Here is a 22,785-nt window from a genome sequence, read left to right on the forward strand (position 1 = left end):
CCTGATTGATTTTTAGGTTGCTTACTGGTAATGTATAGAAATTCAGCTGATTTTTTTGTGTGCTTTGTATCTTGACACTTTGCTGAATTATTAACTCTAACAGTTTTTCTCTATGTTACCTCTGGCACTGACTATTAAATATCTGTGAACAGAGAGCATTTTACCTCTTTACTTCCAATTTGACTGCCCTGTATTTCTTTCCTTGCCTTATTGTTCAGGGCAGAACTTTTAGTACTGTGTTGAATAGAAGTGGCAACAGCTGTTATCCTTGCCATGTTCCTGATTTTGGAGGAAAAGCTTTCTGCTTTTCACCAGAGTACACTGTTTAAGTTTTTCATATAAGATTATGGCTTTTATTATGTCCAGGTGGTTTTCTTTCATTCCTACTCTGTTAATTGTTTTCATTTTTGTGCTAACTTCGGTCAAAAAAAATTTTTTCGTATCATTTGAGAAGATCATCCATTTCGTTCATGCTATTCCTGAGTATGACACTGATTTTCTTATTTTGAACCATCATCACATTACAGAGCTAAATCTCATTTCCTCATATGCTGTTGTATGTGGTTTGCTAATGTTCTATGGAGGATGTCTGCATTCATTTTATTTTTTACTTTTTATTTATTTATTTGCGACTTAGAGTTACACACAGTGAAAGGGAGAGACAGAGAGAAAGGTCTTCCATCCGCTGGTTTACTCCCAAAATGGCTGCAACGGCCCGAGCTATGCTGATTCAAAGCCAGGAGCCAGGAGCTTCCTCTGGTCTCCCAAGCAGGTGCAGGGGCCCAAGGATCTGAGCCATCCTCCACTGCTTTCCCAGGCCACAGCAGAGAGCTGGATTAGAAGAGGAGCAGCTGGGACTCAAACTGGCGCCCATATGGGATGCCAGTGCCGCAGACAGAGGGTTAGCCTAATGTGCCACAGTGCGAGCCCCTGCATTCACTTTCATAAGAGACATTGGTCTATAGTTTTCCTGCAGCGTCTTTGTCTGGCTTTGGTAAAACTGGTTTCAAGGAGATATGAATGTTCCATCTGTTCAATAACATGAAAATGTCTGGGACAGACTAGTATTAGTACTTGTTTAAATATTTGGTAGAACTTCTACAAGTTAACAGCAACACAAAAACACAGTTGAGGAACGGGCAGACACTGTGATGTAGTGGGTTCAGCAGTTGCTTGGGACACCTGCATCCCATACTGCAGTGTCCGTTCCTGTCTTGGCTCTTCTGCTTCCATCCAGCTTCCTGCTGATGCATCCTGGGAGGAATAAGATGATGGTTCATGGCTGGCGCCGCGGCTCAATAGGCTAATCCTCTGCCTTGTGGAACCGGCTCCCCGGGTTCTAGTCCCGGGCACCCCTCTTCCAGTCCAGCTCTCTGCTGTGGCCCGGGAGTGCAGTGTAGGATGGCCCAGGTGCTTGGGCCCTGCACCCGCATGGGAGACCAGGAGAAGCACCTGGCTCCTGGCTTCGGATCAGCATGGTATGCCGGCCGCAGCAGCTATTGGAGGGTGAACCAACGGTAAAGGAAGACCTTTCTCTCTGTCTCTCTCTCACTGTCTACTCTGCCTGTCAAAAATAAAAAAAGAGATGATGGTTCATGTGCTTGGGCCCAGGTACGCACATGGGAGGCTCAGGTGCAATTCTGGGCTCCTGGTTTCAGTGGAGCCTCATGCTGGCTGTTTTGCACATTTGAGGAATGAGCCAGCAAACGGAGGAGAGCAATGTCTTGCACATATGGGAGCGCTCTCTCTCTCCCCTCTCCTTCAAGTAGATGAAAATTACACTTCTTTATAATGGGCAGACTTGACACTTCTTCAAAGAAGATACAGAAATGGCTAGTAAGCACCTGAAAACATGTTCGACATTAACAATCATTAAAAAATTGCAGATTAATATTCTAATGAGATACTATCTATACCAGTAAAAGGGTTAATATGAAAACAAAACAAGTGTGGGCAAGGATAACAAGAAACTGGAACCTCTGTTCACTGTTGGTGCAAATGTACAGCTACTATGGAAAACAGATGGTGGCGCCTCAAACAATTAAAAATGTAATTCTGCTACTGGGTGTAAACCAAAAAGAGTCGAAAGAAAAGTCTCAAAGAGAAATTTGTGTGTTCACAGCAGCATTAGTCACTATAGCTAAAATGTGGAAGCAACCCAAGTGTCCACAGATAAATGAATAAGTAAAATGCAATGTATCCAAATAACGGAGTATTTCTCAGCATTAAAAAGGAAAAAAATTCTGCCATATGTTGTAGCATGGATGTGCCTTGAAGACATGTGACAACGTCTTTAAATCTATGTAAATCTATAAATCTACTGATATTTATGTGCATCTTAAATGTCCCTGGTACACTTGAGAAGAATGCTTATACCACTGTTGGGTATTATTAGGTATATGTGTGCCAGTTTTAAGGGATTAACTGTGTTAAATCCCGTTTTTTAGCATAATTCTATGTGGCTTTTCTACCCAATATTAAAAGGATACTAAAGTCTCCAATTATTATTTCTTACTTCAATTCTAAGCTTTTGTTTCTCATTTCTGATGTTGTCACAAGGTCTGTAAATGTTTTAACTGCTAATTGTTCTTGTAGTAAATATTTTCTTGCAAAGTCCTTCTTTTCTTCTTTTTGAACCTCTTCTGATTTCAAGTCTATTCTGTCTGAGATTTTATGGCCAACTCTCTTCTGGTTTATTTACATGGATTTTCAATCCCCTCCTCCCAAGTCTTCCACCTTCCATCTGCTTATAATTCTGAATCTAGATGGAATATCCTGTAGATAATACAGAGCTGAATTGTGTGTTCTTATCCATCCTGCCAAACTCGGTCTTTCAACTGTGGAACTTGACTTATTTAAAGAAATTAGTAAAAAGGAGAGAATTATTTCTGTCATTTTGTTATTTGTTTTCTTTTTTTAATATATACATATCTTTTTATTTGACAGGTAGAGCTATAGACAGTGAGAGAGAAAGAGAGAGAGAGAGAGAGAGAGAATAAGGTCTTCCTTCCAGTGGTTCACTCCCCAAATGGCCACTACAGCTGGTGCTGCGACAATCCAAAGCCAGGAACCAGGTGCTTCTTCCTGGTCTCCCATGCAAGTGCAGGGGCCCAAGCACTTGGGCCATCCTCTACTGCCTTCCCGGGCCATAGCAGAGAGCTGGACTGGAAGAGGAGCAACTAGGACTAGAATAGGCACCCATATGGGATGCTGGCACCCATATGAACCAAGTGAGCCACAGCCCCATTGTTATTTGTTTTCAATACATCTTATAGCATTATTCCCTGCATTTCTGATGTTACTGTTACCTTTTATACTGAGCTGAATTTTTGTGCAGTGTAGTGTTTTAATTTCCCTTTCTGAGTATTTCCTATAGTTACTTTCTTTTTGGTTACCAAGTAGGATTACAATTTACTTCCTAAAGTTACAATACTCTAAGTAGAATTTATACCAGGCTAACCAAATGACCTACAAAAATTCTGCTCCTTTATAGATAGCTGTCTCTAATTCTTTCAAATGCTAATATTTCAAAATTACATCTTTTTCATTGTGCCCCGAAACACTAGCTTGTTTTGATATATCTGTTTTGTTCACATATCGTTTTCTTGTCTTTATCTACTCCCCGTTGTTGGCTCCCTGAGCACACTGAGAGAGGTGATTTAATGTCTGCCTAGTATGCCCACCATCAGATTTTTCCCAGGGTCAGTGTCTACTAAAGCATTTTTTTTCTTTTGAAAGGGCCTTACTTTTCTGCTTACTTATATATCTTGTATTTTCTTTCTAAAAATTAGATATTTGATCACAATAATTGGTAACTCTGGAAATCACTCTTCTGTTACCACGATTTGATCATTGCAGGAACTCTGCATGCCAAGAATCAGTATGAGGTACAAAAGCCAAGTCTTAGGTCTTTCCTGTGCCTTTCCCTGCGCAGACATGGTCATTTTAATTTTCTCACATATGCAGTGCTTTTTGTATGTCTTAGTCTTTGATATTTGGCTTGTAAAAGGGAAAGCAAGAAAAAATGAAAGGGACAGAGAAAGGCACACAGGATACTACTTCAGGTGGAAACAGAGGAGTCTGCAGATCAGTAACAAGCAGAGATAAGAGCAAAGATCTCTGACATTTGAAGGAAAGGGTCCTTTGGGCTCACGCTGGCTACCCAACTGCGTGCAGTCAGCTCCAGAAACACATGCAATGCTGCATGTCAAGGACTGGGGCTGCAGGACTGGTAGCTGCCACTGACTCGTCTGTGAAGTATGTGACCTTCTATGTGACTGGCAAATGACAGATTTGTGTTCAGGCAGGTTGATTCTTTTTCTTTTTTTTTTTTTTTTTTGACAGGCAGAGAGAAAGAGAAAGAGAGAAAGAGAGAAAGACAGAGAGAGAGAGAGAGAGAGAGAGAGAGAGAGAGGTCTTTCTTTTTCCATTGGTTCACCCCCCCAAGTGGCCGCTACAGCCAGCACGCTGCAGCCAGCGCTCTGCGCTGATCCGATCCCAGGAGCCAGGTGCTTCCTCCCAGTCTCCCATGCGGGTGCAGGGCCCAAGGACCTGGGCCATCTTCCACTGCCCTCCCGGGCCACAGCAGAGAGCTGGACTGGAAGAGGAGCAACCGGGACAGAATCCGGTGCCCCAACCTGTACTAGAACCCGGGGTGCCAGCGCCGCAGGCGGATTAGCTTAGCAAGCCACGGCGCTGGCCAGGCAGGCTGATCTTTTAAGCTGTATGACATTCACTTACTTTGTCACCTATTTTTTTTTTATTACTCCTACCTCACTGCAATGCTTCATCGCTCAACATCACACAAGCAAAGGATCCTCACCAAACATAAGATAAAATATTTTTAGTTATTAGCTAAACAGATTTGGTAGATGGGGCCAGTGCTGGGGTGCAGCAGGCTGAAGTCCTGGCTTGCATGAGCCAGTGTGCTATATGGGCACCTGTTCCAGTCCCAGCTGCTCCACTTCCGATCCAGCTCCCTGCTAATGTGCCTGGGAAAGCAGTGGAGGATGGCCCAAGTCCTTTGGCCCCTGCACCCACATGGGAGACCCAGAAGAAGCTCCTGGCTCCTGGCTCCATATCAGCTTAGCTCCGGCCATTGTGGCCATTTGGAGAATGAACCAGCAGACGGAAGACCTTTCTCTCTCTGTCTCTACCTCTGAGTAGAGAGGTATACCTTTAAGTATAAAGGTATCTCTGTAACTCTTTCAAATATATAAAATAAATCTCTAAAAAATAGAAGATTGTTGATGAAAAATATGTTGTGTTCCTTGTACTTATTGAAAATCAGAATTATATAGAGAGGAGAAGAGAGAGAGTGAGACAGGCAGACGGACAGACATATCTTCTACCTGCTGGTTCATGCCCAAATGGCCACAATAACCAAGGCTGGGCCAGGATGGAAACCAGGAGTCAGGAGCTTCTCCTAGGTCTTCCACATGGTTGCAGGGGCCCACGAACTTGGGCCATCTTTTATTGCTTTACCAGACACATAAGCAGGGAGCTGGATCAGAGGTGGAACAGCTGGGATTTAAACTGGTACCCAAATGGGAATGCTAGCCTCTCAGATGGCAGCATTACTGGACATGTCACAATGTCAGCCCCTTTTTGAGTTTTCAGTCAACATTCTAAGATAATGCCCAATATACTCAGCAGCTAAAATCTGAAAAGCCTGTACTATTGTCAACATGTGAAAGCCATGCCATATACAAATACTTTCACAAACACAGAAAAAAGCAGAATCCCATTTGTCCTAGTGACTGTCAGATATTTTCCCTCTTAATAAAATTTCAATACAGTATCAAGAAATAGCATGAAACTTCATTTTCTTTAATATCTTCTACCAACAATATGGAACAGTTATTCAACTCTAGATTAACTGGGATATTTTTTCCCTTTCATTTTTATCTAAAGAAACATTTATAAGCAACTTACAGACCAATAAAGAATACAGGAAGAAACTGAAAATCTAGTTAACAGTCACCTAAATTTTTAGTGTCACATATGTGGTAAATATTAAAAAAAGGACTTCCAAATCTGGTAAACCACAAAATACATTTGAGGATACTATAAATATCAATCGCACCCATTTCTTTTTTTAAAGGCAATCCAATGTATTCTTTTGTTGTACTCTGGAAAATGTCAAGAGATTAGCACAGTTAGCAAGAGTTCAAGCTGAAAAGAAAGCAGGAAAAAAAAGGTCATGATAAACAAGGAAACAGAATGAACAGGATGGGAGAACAAAAGTCATGAACAAACAGGAAGCAGGAAAGGGAGAGAGGACCTCCAGGAAGAAATCAACCAACACTAACTGTAGCTGGGGAGAGCAAAGGAGTTTTGTTAGCAACTCATTTAATAGCACTCAAGAGTTAAGTATATAATTCCACTTTCTCTCCAAGCAGACCATTCTAACTTTCCATTTCTCAAGAGAACATAGGTTAGCCTCTATTCCCTGTAACTTCAAAGAGTTTAAGTGCAATGAATGAATCTGTGATGCTAATACTTTTGAAATATTAATTGGAGAAAACATCTATGATCAACGTTAATAATACTGCAACACTTATTTCCAGAAGTGTGCACAAGTTACACCTCCCAACAGCAGAGCATAAGTGTACTTCAAAAAGTTTGTAGAAAAACATAATGAAAGGTTTATTTTGGGGCTAGCAATGTGGCATAGCAGGTAAAGACGCCGCCTGCAGTGCTGCATCACATATGGGCACTGGTTCAAGTCCCGGTTGCCCCACTTCCGATCCAACTCTCTGCTATGGCCTGGGAAAGCAGTGGAAGATGGCCCAATACTTGGGCTCCCGCACACATGTGGGAGACCCAGAAGAGGCTCTTGGCTTTGGATCAGCACAGCTCCAGCCATTGCAGCCATCTGGGGAGTGAATCAGCGGATGGAAGACCTCTCTCTCTGCCTCTGCCTCTCTTGTAACTCTGCCTTACAAAAAAAAAATAAATAAATCTTTAAAACAGTTATTTTGTGCAAAACACCCTGAAATCCACACATGCAAGGAACCTTCAAAAACTTCATGGTAAACCTGCATTATGAAATAACAATGTATGGCTTTCAAAGGTTTTTTTCACACCAAAATAAATTTATCTTTTAAATTCTAGTTTTCCACAAACTTTTTGACTAACCCTGGTATGAGATTACCTGTTGCTCCACATTCACAGCAACATTTGGTACTCAGTTGTTTTTTTGTTGTTGTTGGTTTTTTTTTTTTTTTTTTGACAGGCAGAATGGACAGTGAGAGAGATAGAGAAAGGTCTTCCTTCCATTGGTTCACCCCCCAAATGGCCGCTACAGCTGGCGCACTGCAAAGATCCGAAGCCAGGAGCCAGGTGCTTCCTCCTGGTCTCCCATGCGGGTGCAGGGCCCAAGCACTTGGGCCATCCTCCACTGCCCTCCTGGGCCACAACAGAGAGCTGGACTGGAAGAGGAGCAACCGGGACAGAATTTGGTGCCCCGACCGGGACTAGAACCCAGTGTGCTGGCGCCGCAGGCGAAGGATTAGCCCAGTGAGCCGCAGCGCCGGCCCTCCTAATTCTCTTTTGCCAACTTGATAATTCCCAGAGAGCAATCTAGCTTAAAAACTATAAATTATGGGCCCTTTCCCCTCTATCCAAGAATATTTACTATATTAAGTATTTAGGTAATAGACAAAAGTCTACACGTACATGTCATCTCAGGTAAATACAGTTTTCAAAAACTGGAGGTAGCAAAAACTAACAAATATAAAGCTACTTTAGAAGCCTGTGACAGTTGAGTGCTAAAACAACTGAAGAGAAGTGTGGATGTTAGCACAGTGACTGAGACACTGCCTGGCACACTCACATCCCACACTGCAATGCCCGTGTTTGAGTCCTGCTTCCACTTTCAGCTTCCTGCTAATCCACACCCTGGGAGGCAGCAGGTGTTGGACCAAGTGTATGGGGCCCTACCAGCTATGACAAAGACCCAGACTGAGTTCCAGGCTCCTAGCTTTGACCTGGCCCAGCCCTCACCGTTGTGGGCATTAGGGCAGTGTATGGATGCAAGTGGATGGGAGATTTCTGTATGTCTCTTTGCCCTTCAAATAAAAATAATAGTTAAAAAGTTACATTTGCATTTTTAGTCCTTGGCCAGCTAAATTAGACTTAAATGCTAAGCTTAGTTTATGAGGTGATCATTTGTAAAGTAAACAAGTATAGAAAGGGCTTCCAGTACTGGTTAAGATAGTTCTCTAGTATTCCAGTTTACTAGGAGCAGGTGTTTGGCCTAGCAGTGAAGGTACACAAATCACATATCAGAGCATGTGGATTCAGTACCAGTGTCAGCTCCTGACTCCAGCTTCCTGATAATGTAGACCATGGGAGGCACCAGTGATGGCTGCGGATTTAGTTCCTGCCACCTTCTTGGGAGACCTGGATTGGGTTCCTGGATCCTGGCTTCAGCCCTGTGTCATCTCTGGTTGTTGCAGGCATTTGCAGAGTGGACCAGTGGATGCCAACGTTTTCCTTCTCTATTTCCCCCTACTCCTCAAATTAAAAACATTTTCAATTAAAAAAAAAAAAAAGAATGGCACATATAGATAATTAATGACTTCACACGGCCTTGATATTTAGAAACTGTCATGAGGTAACTGGTAAGTGCTGCCATCTACATATATTTAAATAGTTGTCTACGTATTTATTAAATTTAATACAGAAGAGAAGATGTCAAATAAGCAAAAATTGCTCTTAAATTAGAAAAAAGGCAGCAAAATCAAACAGATCAGATACCAGGGTTGGTGAGGGAGGGGGCTCACTATGACAATCAGAAACACGACCTTAAAAGGATCTCAAGAGTGATCAAGAGTTATTTACATGTTGCTTTGGTAATAACATTTTCATACACTAGTTCACTTTGAGGAAAATGATTAAGTTCCTTTCAAAGATTTTTTTTTACACATAATCTCCTCAGACACCAATCTCTAAACCTTGCAGGTTGAAAATGAACCCTTCTTTTCAAAGTATTAGATGGTACTTTACAGATGAATTAGACCTTCACAAAGGGATAAAAATAAATTAAAAATAAGTTCTATAGATTCCCATTACAGAAAACCAACATCTGTAAAAACTACCATTTGGATTTTTCCTAATTATTTTTCTATGACTTCTCATGTCCTGGATAATTTCCGCAATGTTAGGAAAGTTTGTGTGGTCGATGACCACCAAAATTTCAGGATCTGCTAAGGTTGCTCCCTTATGGAGATAAAGAAATAACCAGTTTCTATGAGAGCCAGGACACTTTTTTTTCAAGATGATTTTTAAATCGACAAATGCCAGTAAAGACCCTGAGGAGCTGGGAGGTCAGGTGGGAATGTATTTCTTTCAGAGTGAGCAGAAATGATGTTTAGTTAAACCACATGCATTTCAACTAAAGAAGATTCTAGGAATAACCTTTTACTATATTTTTTTTTTTTTTTGAAAGGCAGAGTTAGAGAGAGACAGAGACAGAGACAGAGAGAAAGGCCTTCCTTCCATTGGTTCACTCCCCAAATGGATGCTACGGCCGGTGCGTTGCGCTGATCCGAAGCCAGGAGCCAGGTGCTTCTCCTGGTCTAACATGCGGGTGCAGGGCCCAAGCACTTGGGCCATCCTCCACTGCCTTCCCGGGCCACAGCAGAGAGCTGGACTGAAGAGGAGCAACCGGGACAGAATCCGGCACCGCAACTGGGACTAGAACCTGGGATACCGGCGCTGCAGGAAGAGGATTAGCCTAGTGAGCCATGTTGCCGGCCCACATTTTACTTTTATACATGAAATAATTATTAACAATAATTAACAACAATTTCTCTTTCTTTGTCTATAAACAAACTATCCTTAAAAACTGGGGAAGGAAGTTTCTATAATGTATTTGAAACCTGCAGCTGAATTTTTCCATAAGTAAAATCATCACATTTCTGTAATCTAAGCTTAAGTTCCACTACTCTGAGAGTCTATCTTGCTCTCAGAGGTAAAGAAACCAACAATATGGAAGACAGCCATGCTTCACTTACGTCCACTCAAAAAGAACCTTGTAAAGCAGCAGTGGGGAGCCTTGTCTCTACTAAGGGCCATCTAGATATTTATAATGTCACTTGCAGGCTGTACAAAATTATCAACAAAAATTAGCCTGCTACAGATTTAGCGAATTTCAAGTCCTGATCTAAGGTTGTCTTGGCAAGGCCAGATCAAATGATTCCGTGAGCCTAATAGGGTCCATGGTCCAGACATTCCCTACCCCTGTTATAAAAGAACTGCAGTTGGACTTTACTGAAAAAAGTAAGCAAAAAATAATAAAATATGCCGCCGGCGCCGTGGCTCAATAGGCTAATCCTCCACCTTGCGGCGCCGGCACACCGGGTTCTATTCCCGGTTGGGGCGCCGGATTCTGTCCCGGTTGCCCCTCTTCCAGGCCAGCTCTCTGCTATGGCCAGGGAGTGCAGTGGAGGATGGCCCAGGTGCTTGGGCCCTGCACCCCATGGGAGACCAGGAAAAGCACCTGGATCCTGGCTCCTGCCATCGGATCAGCGCGGTGCGCCGGCTGCAGCGGCGGCCATTGGAGGGTGAACCAACGGCAAAGGAAGACCTTTCTCTCTCTGTCTCTCTCTCACTGTCCACTCTGCCTGTCAAAAATAAAAAAAAAAAAAAAATAAATAAAATAAAATAAAATATGCTTAATTCAAAAAGAAAAAAAACAGCTCTGTAATCTAAAATTTACTGATTGAGCCTCAAGGTCATTTCAATTAAAAAAACAATCAGTTCTACTTAATAACGTCTTTAATCACTAGCAGGAGGGCTGGCCCTGATTAAATAAATGAATGGGTCATTCTCATATGCACAAGTGGCTAGTCTCACTGAAAACAGAATTCTTCATCCCAAACTGACATATTCTAATTCACTGTGTTCATTTTTGACTCCAAAGTCTTTCCTTCCCTCTCTACACCATAACCGGGGGAATAGATCTGTCAGCCTGACGTAATTCAACATGCGTTATCTTATTCATTAATGCAACGTTGACAGGCACCACCACTGCACAGGGACACACTGGCTGTGCTGTCTGGACCAGGTTGGCCTCCAAAGCACTGATACTCTGGAGTACTAGTTCAACTCTCAAATAACAGAAAAATATTCCTCAATTTTCCATGTGGAGACTCTTTTCTGAAGTAGTAATAGCAAGAAAAGATTAAGAAAATGTTTAAAGCATTATGGTAGTAAATCTGAAACACGGACAGCAAGAGAATACACCACAGCCACTTTTCTGTAGTCAGGAACGAAAAGCTAACACATGATCCACACTGAAAAGCATATGCACATAGCATGCCAGGCCAGAATGATTTTGTGTGTGTACATGTTGCATGTGTTGTGCCTGTTAAAAAGAAGCAAAACAGTTGTTTCAACTATAACTCTAAGTAACTCAAAAGAACAAGTATGCTTATAAGCACAAAGTTCTCTGAAGTCACACTCAAGAATGGCCTGGTAAATTTAGAACTTTCCTTGTTTTTCCATTTTATCCTGGTATCACTAATGAGCTAATAATGCTGATTAATTACTTAATTACTTAATTATTTTTTGACAGGCAGAGTTAGAGACAGAGAAAAAGGTCTTCCTTCCGTTGGTTCACCCCCCAAATGGCTGCTATGGCGGGTGCGCTGTGCTGATCCGAAGCCAGGAGCCAGGTGCTTCCTCCTGGTCTCCCATGTGGGTGCAGGGCCCAAGCACTTGGGCCATCCTCCACTGCCCTCCCGGGCCACAGCAGAGAGCTGGACTGGAAGAGGAGCAACCAGGACAGAACTGGCACCCAACCGGAACTAGAATCCGGGGTGCCCATGTCGCAGGCGGAGGATTAGCCTAATGAGCCGCAGCACCAGCCAATGCTGATTTATTAATATCATATATTTATTTCTTTCATGTACTGATCACATACTAACAGCAGAAGTTAAAAGGCTAGTTTTAAGTTATAAGCATGTGGCTATACATTTATATTAAAAAGACATTCTGGGGACTGGCGCTGTGGCGTAGCAGGTAAAGCCACCGCCTGCAGTGCCGGCATCCCATATGGGTGCTTGTTCACATCCCAGCTGCTCCACTTCTGATCCAGCTATCTGCTATGGCCTGGGAAGGCAGTGGAGGATGGCCCAGGTCCTTAGGCCCCTGCACCCGCAAGGAAGACCTGGAAGAAGGTCCTGGCTGCTGGCTTCAGATTGGCGCAGCTCTGGACATTGCAGTCAACTGGGGAGTGAAACCAGCAGATGGAAGACCTCTCCATCTCTCCACCTCTTCTCTCTCTGTGTAACTCTGACTTTCAAATAAATAAATAAATCCAATAAAAAAAAAAGACAGTCTGGGGCTGGGGCTGGGGCTGGGGGCACCTGCAACCCATATGCATGCCAGTTTGAGTTCTGGCTGCTCTACTTTCAATCCAGCTAATGCCTGGGAGGGAAGTAAAGATGGCCCAAGTGCTTGGGCCCCTTCACCCAACTGGGAGATCCAGAGGAAGCTCTTGGTTCCTGGCTTGGATCAGCCCATCTTCAGCCAGTGCAGCCATTTGGGGAGTAGACCTGAAGATGGAAGACCTCTCTTTCTCTCTTTGTGGCTCTGCCTCTCAAATAAATAATTTTTTTTTAAAAAAGGGATGTTCTGTTTATCATTAGATATCTTAACATTTCAAATGGTTTTCAAATATTTGCACTAAGTATTTACCCAAACGATTATAGATGACTAGAAAAATTACATTGAAGCTCTTACACAGGATTTTATAATCCATGTTTATTTCAGAATTTTTACCTAAAATATTTTAAAGTATTTTTAAGTAAATCAAAAAAATAAAAATCAAGATGTTTTATAAAAGGAATATTTTTGTCTTAACAATGAAAGATAGTTAATAGAGCAAATTTACCATTAGTGCAATTCAAGTTGCATTCATTAAATTAAAAAAAAAAAAGAAATAAAGTTTAAAAATCTGCATTTGTATTGTTTTAATCATTACCACCCAAATAACATTCAGTTTTTCACTAATATATGTTACATGTCAAGACCTGGTTTAAGGCAGTCACTAGCAGCCTCTTACCACATCTGCCCTGAACAGGTGAGCATCAGAGATTTAGATTTTACCTTGTGCTGCTCAATGGCATCTATCCACTGCTGTCGGTGATCGGGGTCCTGCGCACGGAGATACCAAACACTGTCATTTACACTTATATCAAAACGACACTCATCAAACTCATGAGGCTGTGGAAAAAACAGAAAACAAAAAGCAAAGCTAATTATATCCTTAGAAGTGTTATATCCTATATAAACCATTCTGTGCTAGAAGACTCATTAATTTTTCTACTCAAAAAACTTGGCTGAAGATGTCTCAGATGAGCAAGCACAAGGTCACAGTTAAAAGAAACCAAGTATCATTCACCATTACAAATGATAATCAAAAACATCTATTTCAAAACACAAAGCTAGCATTTTTATCAAATGCTCTGAGTTGGCTTAACTAGTAAAAATACCACCTAAAGCACATTTTTTAAAACAGTGAAAGTTTTAAGAAAGACATTCACTGCTTTTCCCTTACACCGTTATTCAAAAAGTTCCCAGTATGAACAGCTTAATTTCATTAAATGTGCTAAAAAAGGTATTCTGATTCACAGTTATTTCATGATATACAATTTTCATGAACTTTCTGAAGACACTTCACATGCAAGAATTTCAAGATTTTGTACACCAAAATAAACATCTTTTAATTCCATTTTCCACAAACTTTTTGAAGTACCCCATGCTTTATGAAGAACCAAGTAAAAGAAGTAAAGTTAATGATTGGGCTCCATAAATTGTCTCAATGTGTCTGCAGCAACTAATCCTGAAAACGTTTCAGACTTTGTATGGTGTTTAATATTCTCATATAAGCTTTAGAAAAATGAAAGCTTATTTTTAAATACTACCACATTAAAATATCATTTGATTTCTTTAATTCTTTTGCTCTAAATTTTGTAACTAAGGCAATTTACTTGTGGGTCTTACCATAATTTTGGCAGTGGTTGTTAATTCATAGAAAACAACAAGTGAGGAGTAAAAGCCAAAATTAGATGAATCTTTGGAAGGCAACAGGCACATGCCCTAAGGACATGCAGTAGGTGATTTAAAGTAAGCTAACAGAGCTAAGAAAAAGAGAAAGAGAATCCATAGTTACATCTGAAGCAGCAAATCATGCTTAAAAAAGAAAAGCAAATTATGCTTAAAAAGCCATTGGCATGATAAACATACTTGAAAAAAAAAAAAAAGCACAAAAGGAACACAATATAGTCAATTATTCCCTAACAATGTATTTCCAGTGAGGGACTGTCTATCCAAAGGTGGTTCCATAAAGCTGAAAAATTCCTATTGCCTAGTGAGGCCACAGCTGTTGTAACACTGGGGCAAACTGCATCACTCACATGTCTGGAATGATGCTGTCAACAAACCTACTGTATGCACTGCTGGCCCTATAAAAGCCTAGCAAATGCAATCATGGACATAAATGATAAACAAATACAATCATGCAATCATATGCATCATGGACATAAATGATAAACGATGACTAGCTTATGTATTTAGTGTACTACAATTTTCATTATTTTATAACGTACTCCACCTATGAAAGAGCATGCTGGGGTGGGCACTGCAGGGCTGTGGATTAAGCAGCTGCCTGGAATACCTGCACCCCAGATCAGAGAGCATGGCATCAAGTCCTGCCTAAAATGCAATCCAGCTCCTGCTAATGGGCACTTGGGAGGCAGCAGATGATGCTGATGTACTTGGGTCTCTGCCACTCACGTGGGAGACCCAGATGGAGTTCCTAGCTCCTGGCTTCAGCTTAGCCCAGCCCCTGCTATTGCAAGCATTTGGAGAATGAACCAGTAGATTAAGATTTTTTTCCCCTCTCCACGTTCTGTCCTTCAAATAAATGGTAATAATTTAAAAACCAACAGTAGGTTGTATTCCATAGGCAGAAGCCCAATATTCTCTGGACTGCACTGAGAGGCCAGATCAATGACAGGCCTCTCCCACCCAAGTGTGTGCAGGTACACCATGTAATACTTGCACCATGACAACCCTGCTCAACACCACAATTCTCAGAACATGGTCCATCATTAAGGGACACATAACCTTCACACGTAGGCAACAGCAAATGCTTCAGCTCGAGTTTTCTAAGATGGGAATATAACAAGTGAAAAATGAAGATATACTATGGCCAGGAAAAAAAAAACACAGAAAGACTAATACAAAGATGTATTCTGTGAAGTTTATTATAAAGGAAAGGGGGCAGTACAGTGTTTCTCGGGCATTACCATTTGTTCTCCCCCAGAGAAATTATATGCTAGAGTAACATTTTGTCATGTAGACTTTTTGGAGCCACAAATCATTGTACTAGCAATGATTTCACTCCCCTAAGAACCAAGTATCACTACCACTGGGAATGCATACTACAGAAAAAAATAAAGAGTACTCCTCATCTTCACTCTGTCAGCTTTGTTAGAGGTGAAACACACTCTCAGATGAAATGCACACATGGGATTTGCACTTACACCCACCATCTACCTAACTTCTGAGGAACATAGGAGGTATAAACACACAAATAAAAAGATAGAGGGAAAGTCTGAGGTGCTGAAGTTGTATAGCAGGTTGAACTGCCACTCGGGATGTCGTCACCCCAGATCAGAGCAACAGTACTGATCCTAGCTTCCTGATAATGTGACTAGTAATACAGCAAATAACAGCCCAAATACTTAAGTCCCTGCTGGCAAAGTGTGAGACCCAGATGGCATTCTAGGTCTCCCATATGCCTTTGGCCTGGGTGTATTTGAGGAATGAACCAGTGGATGGAAGATTCTCTTCCTCTCTGCTTTTCAAATAAATAAATTAATCTTTAATAAAAAGGGAGAAATTTTCATCAAATTTAAAACTGGAATGTAGTAACTAATTCTGCATACTAATAAAGCTGCAAATTGAAATTAAATAAACCAATCTATACACAACCCTAGAAAATAAAGAAAGTGGAGGCAGCAGGTAGCCCTAAAGGTAAAGAAAGGCATGGGTAGAGTGGACCACAGCAGAGCTGAGCGAGTCCTTAGAGGATGCAGTTAGGTCCCTGGAACTCAACATGACCACAGCAAGCACGGGTGACTGTCCAGCTCCCACCATGTGACAACATCAGAAGTCCCACACATTGTACGCTGAAGAGATGAGATCAGACAGTCCTACACAGCACCCCATGGAGAATGCCACGCAGGGAGGGGTAGGGAAGCATGCACAAGGCTTCGTGTTCAAGATCTCTTTCCCTTTCTTGGCTCCCAAAAGGACAGGACCCTTATATATACCTACTTCTGCCTGTTACAAAGATTCTCCTAAGGTAAAAGTAATCTGAGAGAAAAGGCCTGCAGTATTAGTATCTGAGGGCGCCAGACCCAGCACTTTAACTGTGTGAGAGTCCTAAACTGTGGAGATAAAGAAAAAAAATCACCTTCCAGCAGTGAAAATATGCTTCACCAAAATGATGGAGTAAACCAAGAAGGTTAAGAGGCTCTCGAAATCCAGGAAAAGAAGAATGCAACAGAGACATGCCAAAGGACTTCTCAAGAAGACAAAAGCAAAAATGCTACACAGTTCTGCAGAAAGCCCTTGGTGGACAGGAGGCCTAGATGGGACTTCTCTAGTGGGCAAGAAAGTAGAATGGAAAGATTACCCATAAGGCTATTGCTGAAATTGCCTGTTTTTTCACTCATTGCAAGCACATTTTCTTTTACTTCATGGAACATACTTATAATAGTAGCTTTAAAATTCTTGTCAGATAATTCTAATATTTAGTTCATCTTGAGCTTGGCATTTGCTTAGGTCTCTCAAGAATATGCTTCTTCAAAGCCTAAGTAATCTGGGGTTAGCCCTGTACATTGTTAAGTGTTAGGTTGAGCTCTGGATTCTGTTATACTGCTTGGAAAACAGTGGTTTTGTTTTAGCTGGCAATTATTGGCTTAGAGTCAAACTGCCAATTCTGCACATGGTTTAATGGACCGCACCAACCTCTCAGTTCTGATCACTTCCACCCTGGCCTGCACACACAGGACGGTACAGCTAGGGCTTTCTGTAGCCTTTCCCTGGCTCTCCATTTCAGGATTATCACCTCCCCATCTAGGTTCCCTCCCTCAGTTGCTACAGCTACAAAGATGGCAAGTGTTCTTCAGAGAAGTTTTAATTCCCTCACACCTGTGCCCTAGGCTCAGCAGTGACTCTGATCACAGCTCCACCTCTCTCAGCCACACAAACCTGCGATTCAACAGTCAGCCACCGACTTGGGTAGAGCAGAAACACACAACTGAGGTCCCCCGTACTGGCTCTCTCCTTTCCGGAGTTCCCACCTCGATTCCCAGATTTGGTCGGTCAGAAGGATGGTTGGTGAGCTTCTCTGATGGAGATCTGACTCTTACTCTACCCAATTTGCAAACAGTCTACCAAACACAGGTGAAACTCAAAGTTTCATCATTAGCTCGGCTTAGCGTCTAACTTTGTCACAAAGACAAATAAATTACCAGCAACAGAATATGATTCTTGCCCATTTAAAGAGAAACGGCATTTATTGGGGCTGGCGCTGTGGTGTAGTGGGTGAAGCCGCCGCCTGCAGTGCTGGCACCCCATATGGGCTCCAGTCCATGTCCTGGCTGCTCCACCTCCAAACCAGCTCTCTGCTGTGGCCTGAGAAAGCAGTGGAGGATGGCCCGGGCCCTTGGGCCCCTGCATCCACGTGGGAGACCCAGAGGAAGCTCCTGGCTCCTGGCTTCGGATCAGCGTAGCTCCGGCCATTGCGGCTAACTGGGGAGTAAACCAATGGATGGAGGACCTCCCTCTCCCTCCCCCCGCCTCTGCTTCTCCTTTTCTCTCTGCACAACTCCAACTTTCAAATAAATAAATCTTTAAAAAGAAAAAAAAAAGGCATTTATTAAGTATCAGACATGAGATATGAAGAACAGATACTAGAACATGGGAAGGTGAGACCAGCTATGAAGCCCCGCTGGGGCTGCACCACGTGTGCTGCTCCTATGACCCTGGAAGCCACTACTGGCACTACTGTGGTAGAGACGGGATTGTGCTGTGCCTGCTTTGCTGTTCTGGATGTTCCTGCTCCACAGAGCAAGGTGGAGAGAGAAATAAGCAAGACTGTGGTATGGTAGGACAGCACAGCAACCGTGGAACCGGCCAGGCCGCATTCCTGGCCCATAAGCTAACCAAGGCAAAGTGACCAGACAAGGATAGGAAATGGGAGAGAAATATTATACGTATATGTGGGAGACCATCTACTCATACTCAGTAGGGAATCTGATGATGGGCAGTGAAGGAGTCTCTCTCACTTGCTCACTTTTTCCCTGCTTAAATTTTAATTAATTAAGATTATTTCGACATAGAGACAGAAAAAGTCAGAACTCCAATCCATGGGTTCACTCCAGAAATGGCCAGGAGTAGGCCAGAACTGAAGCCAAAAGCCAAAAGCTTAATCCAGGTCCCCCTCCATGTTCCTGGATCTCCATGTTCCTGGATGGAAGGAATCCAACCACCTGAACCATCACCTGCTGACCCCAAAGGGCACACTAGCAGGAAGCTGGAATGGGGAGCAGAACTGGACTTTTTTCTTTTTGACACGCAGAGTTAGACCGCGAGAGACAGAGAGAGAGAGAGAGAAAGGTCTTCCTTTTGCCATTGGTTCACCCCCTAAGTGGCCGCTACAGCTGGCAATGCATTGTGGCCAGTGCGCTGCGCCGATCCGAAGCCAGGACCCAGGGGCTTCCTCCTGGTCTCCCATGCTGGTGCAGGGCCAAGGACCTGGGCCATCCTTCACTGCCCTCCTGGGCCACAGCAGGCCCAGAACTGGACTTGAACCCAGGTGCTCCAACGTTACAGAACCTAGAACCTACTCAAGTGGAAGAGCTACTCTTAGTAAGTGCATCAGGTAAGTTAGTCAAAATTAAATGATTTTAGGTATCACGTGATCTAAAGAACACTGAATTTAGCCTATGTACAAGCCACTTCCTCTACCAGACTATACGGGATAATCATCACAATACAGGCATATACCACAATGAGGATCGAGGCTTAAGAGCAAGCCAATTAGCTATATGCAGAATCTGCCATACACCAGGGAATGAAAACCTTGCTTTACAAATGCAGAACTAGGCTGCTCCTCCTGTGATCCACCTCTCTGCTATGGCCTGAGAAAGCAGTGGAAGATGGACCAAGTGCTTGGACCCCTGCACCTATATGGGAGACTGGAAGAAGCTCCTGGCTCCTGGCTCTGGACTGGCCCAGCTCCAGCCACTGGGGCCATTTGGGAGAGAGCCAGTGAATGGAAAACCTCTCTCTCTCTCTCTGTCTCTGTCTCTGCCTCTCTGTAACCCTGACTTTCAAATAAATAAATAAATCTTTTAAAAAAGACAGTATCTAATTGGTATCAATTTTTAACACAGGGCTTCAGATAACTGTATAGCAACTGCCTTCAAGCTTAAGAACGTAGAAATCTTGCCATGCTCTCTTCACTGCACCTAGCACAAACTTAGCCTACACAACAGGACTGGTGATAAAGGAAAATCTGCATCTATCACTCCTCTTTTCAGAACCCTTTACCGCCTCTCCATTACGAAGCTTACACCTCTCTGACCTACGTGAGGGCCTCTGAACACCCACATCTTCTTCTAGAACACTACCTTCCAAATATATTCATTACTGAGCCTTGTTGTTTCCTTAGGTATTTTATGTCAACTGAACCACCTCCTCTGCTACCAGATGTAGAATTTCAACTTCTACCCTAAGTCCCACTTCTTCACACGTACCTCCCATCCCATTTAGTAGCTTGAAAATAAGCAAGTACAGGAAACACAGTTAGGAAACAAAATGACAGCTTCTAGGCACCACAAAACTCCAAAGACTGGAACCATGAAATACATCTGGGTGGTCAGGGCACTCTCCACCTTCAACACTGGAGATAAAGAAAAATACATTGGAGTATCCTTTTTCCAAGTATAACACCAGTGTTTTGAGGCAAAACCAATGCCTTGGATGTAGGCATTTGGTACAGTGGTTGAAGATGGTTAAAGATGACAACTGAGAGGCCATATCCCACGCTGGAGTGCCTGGATTCAAGTTCTGGCTCAGCTTTTGATTCTTCCTGCTGAAGCCAGGGGCTGAAACACTCGGGCCATCTTACATGCCTTCCCAGAAGCACTAGCAGAAAGCTAGGATCGGAAGCTAAGGAGGCAAGAGGTAATGGATCAAGTACTTCGGTCCTTGCCACCCACGTGGCAGCCCAAGTTTGAGTTCCAGGCTTCTAGTTCTGGACTGCCTTTCAAATAAATAGGTAGGTAGGTGGGTAGATAGATAAATAGATAGGTAGGTAGATAGGTAGGTAGATAGAATAACACTGATGTCTTGTCCTACATGTTACTATGCAGAAGGCTATATACCACCTCCCAAAACAAGCAAGCAAAATACTTTGCATCCTGAGACGGCAGAAAAATAAATCCAGAGTCACCCTATCTGGTTCTAAGTCCCTGCAAACACAAATCTCAAGCCTCTCCTGTAACTACTGGCTATCCTAACCTTGACTTCTACAGAGGTGATCCCTGAGGACATCTAATAACCTTTGCAGATGCAGTACATAAGAAGCACATAAAAAGAATAGCTGTTCTTGTTACCCCACTTTAAACACTGATAATATTCAAGAAGCTGGTTCCTCTGAAGTATATGTATTCCCTTGCAAACCTCCTTTGTAAGTGAACTTCTTAACGCTATGGGCTCTGTTATATCCTTGGATACTGCTTATCAGCACTCGTGTACTGTAGTGCACTATAGACAGGTACAGATGAGTCTGAAACAGGGCATGTTGAAAGTCTGCATGTGACACAGTAACAGCCCTTTCATTTCTGCAAAACTACATCCTAAGCAACCTGAAATACAATACTATCAAAATTTCCTCTGAGCATTCTTTAAATTCTCTTAGATTATTATTTCTTGGGTTTTTATAGTTTCTTGATCGCTTAATCCCATACTCCAGCCATGATGGTAGTAACAAAGTTAAGTTCATAGAAGGTCAGTTCAGTTAGAGCAAAGGTCTAGTAAGATATCGACTCCCCCAAAATAGGCCTAATAGGATTCCCACCTCATGGAATATTATACAGCTATTTTAATATACAACTTTGTGCATATCAAAGAATTGTATCAAAGATGAAAAGTAATGCTCTCCAACTGTATGATTACAGCTGTCTTCATTCACTTACTTTTTTTTTAATAAATCACACACAATATTTTTGTCAAGGGTCAGAGAGAGAGGCATATTCTATCCACTGATTCGCTCCTTAATTGGCCTCAATGGCCAGGGTTGGGCCAGGCTAACGCCAGGAGGCAGAACTCGATCTGGGTCTCTGACAGGCGTGCCCGGATCTCAAGTACTCAGCCACCAATCCACCACTTTCCAGGTGCACTGGAAGGGAGTTGAAATGGAGAGTGGGGATGCAGCTGCCCCAAGTGGTTGGTTAACCACTGCACAATGCCTACACCAAAAATATTCATTTAAAACATGTAGGATTTGTGGTTAAATACAGCACAGTGAATATATTTCACCATTATTTATTTACCAAACTTTCTTAAATGACAAGGAAAAGCATTAAGCTAGAAGAAAGAAAACAGGAAAGAGGACAACAAGAGATTTCAATCACTTGTTGATATTGCAAAGCAGATATGCCCATGGGTGCACCACAGTTGACCACGGACACCTAAGTGTTCAGTAGGGGACAGACTAAGTAGCAAGCTTGTTTGTGCCAGAAAACCACAGGGAGAATAAGAAGATTGAGACTCATTAATTTTAAGTTGTAGAAATGATTATAAGTACAGAAGAATTAGCCTGTCCAGACATCATCCTTAAAAACAGATAGAAAGATGTTCAACCTGATCACAGTGTGAGACCATTCTCGCCAATGCAATCAAGGCTCCAAGAGCATTAGCTGACCCGGGAAGGGGCTGGGAAGACATGAGACGAACCTGGAAAAATCCTGAGTCTGAACGTAATAAAGCACTTTTTAAAAAAATCAGAGTGGGGCTGGCACTGTGGCAAGGCGGGTAAAGCTGCTGCCTGCAGTGCCAGCATCCTATATGGGTGCTGGTTTGAGAACCAGCTGCTCCACTTCCTATGCAGCTATCTGCTATGGCCTGGGAAGCAGTGGAGGATGGCCCAAGTCCTTGGGCCCCTGCACCTGCATGGGAGACTCAGAGGAGGCTCCTGGCTTTGGATCGGAGCAGCTCCAGCCAATGCGGCAGACTGGGGAGTGAGCCAGCAGATGGAAGACCTCTCTCTCTCTCTCTCTCTCTCTCTGCTTCTCTTTCTCTGTGTGGCTCTGATTTTCAAATAAATAAATTAATCTTTAAAAAAAAAAAAAAAAAGGCAACAAGAAGCTCACAGGACCCAGAAAACCTCAGGGCAAGGCCTGTGTCTTATAAAAAAATTTAAAAAAAAAATCACAGAGGGATGTCAAAAGCACTAGGAAAGCAGTGTGAGGGAATTACATTAACCAAACCTATGACAATTTGATCTGCAAAATATGTAACATAAAATGCTGACTGATAAATGCGGAAAGAGGTTGCAGCATCAGAAAATCACCATTTTGCAACCATTACCGAGAAGACAGGGTGGGGCAGGAATCATAAATGGTTGTTAAACCAAAAGGGAAAAGTGTGATGAGAAACAGGATTTTTACATGGCCTTCAAATGCCTCCTCA

The 22,785-nt window shown here is 42.6% G+C and overlaps 1 protein-coding gene across 5 annotated transcripts in view; it reads right to left on the reverse strand.

Annotated features, from left to right (window-relative positions):
- CERT1 (ceramide transporter 1) overlaps positions 1–22,785 on the reverse strand; it is a 121,882-nt gene that overhangs the window by 68,483 nt on the left and 30,614 nt on the right. For all 5 annotated transcript variants that reach the window (XR_001792585.3, XM_051838665.2, XM_017339031.3 and 2 more), the window contains exon 3: positions 13,120–13,236. Coding sequence is in view for 4 of the 5 variants with exons in the window: in XM_051838665.2 (XP_051694625.1) it covers positions 13,120–13,236 (117 nt within the window). In the remaining variant the exon portion in view is untranslated. The remainder of the gene's footprint in view (positions 1–13,119; positions 13,237–22,785) is intronic.

Source organism: Oryctolagus cuniculus, chromosome 14 (assembly GCF_964237555.1).
Source record: "Oryctolagus cuniculus chromosome 14, mOryCun1.1, whole genome shotgun sequence".
Classification (NCBI taxonomy): Eukaryota; Metazoa; Chordata; class Mammalia; order Lagomorpha; family Leporidae; genus Oryctolagus; species Oryctolagus cuniculus.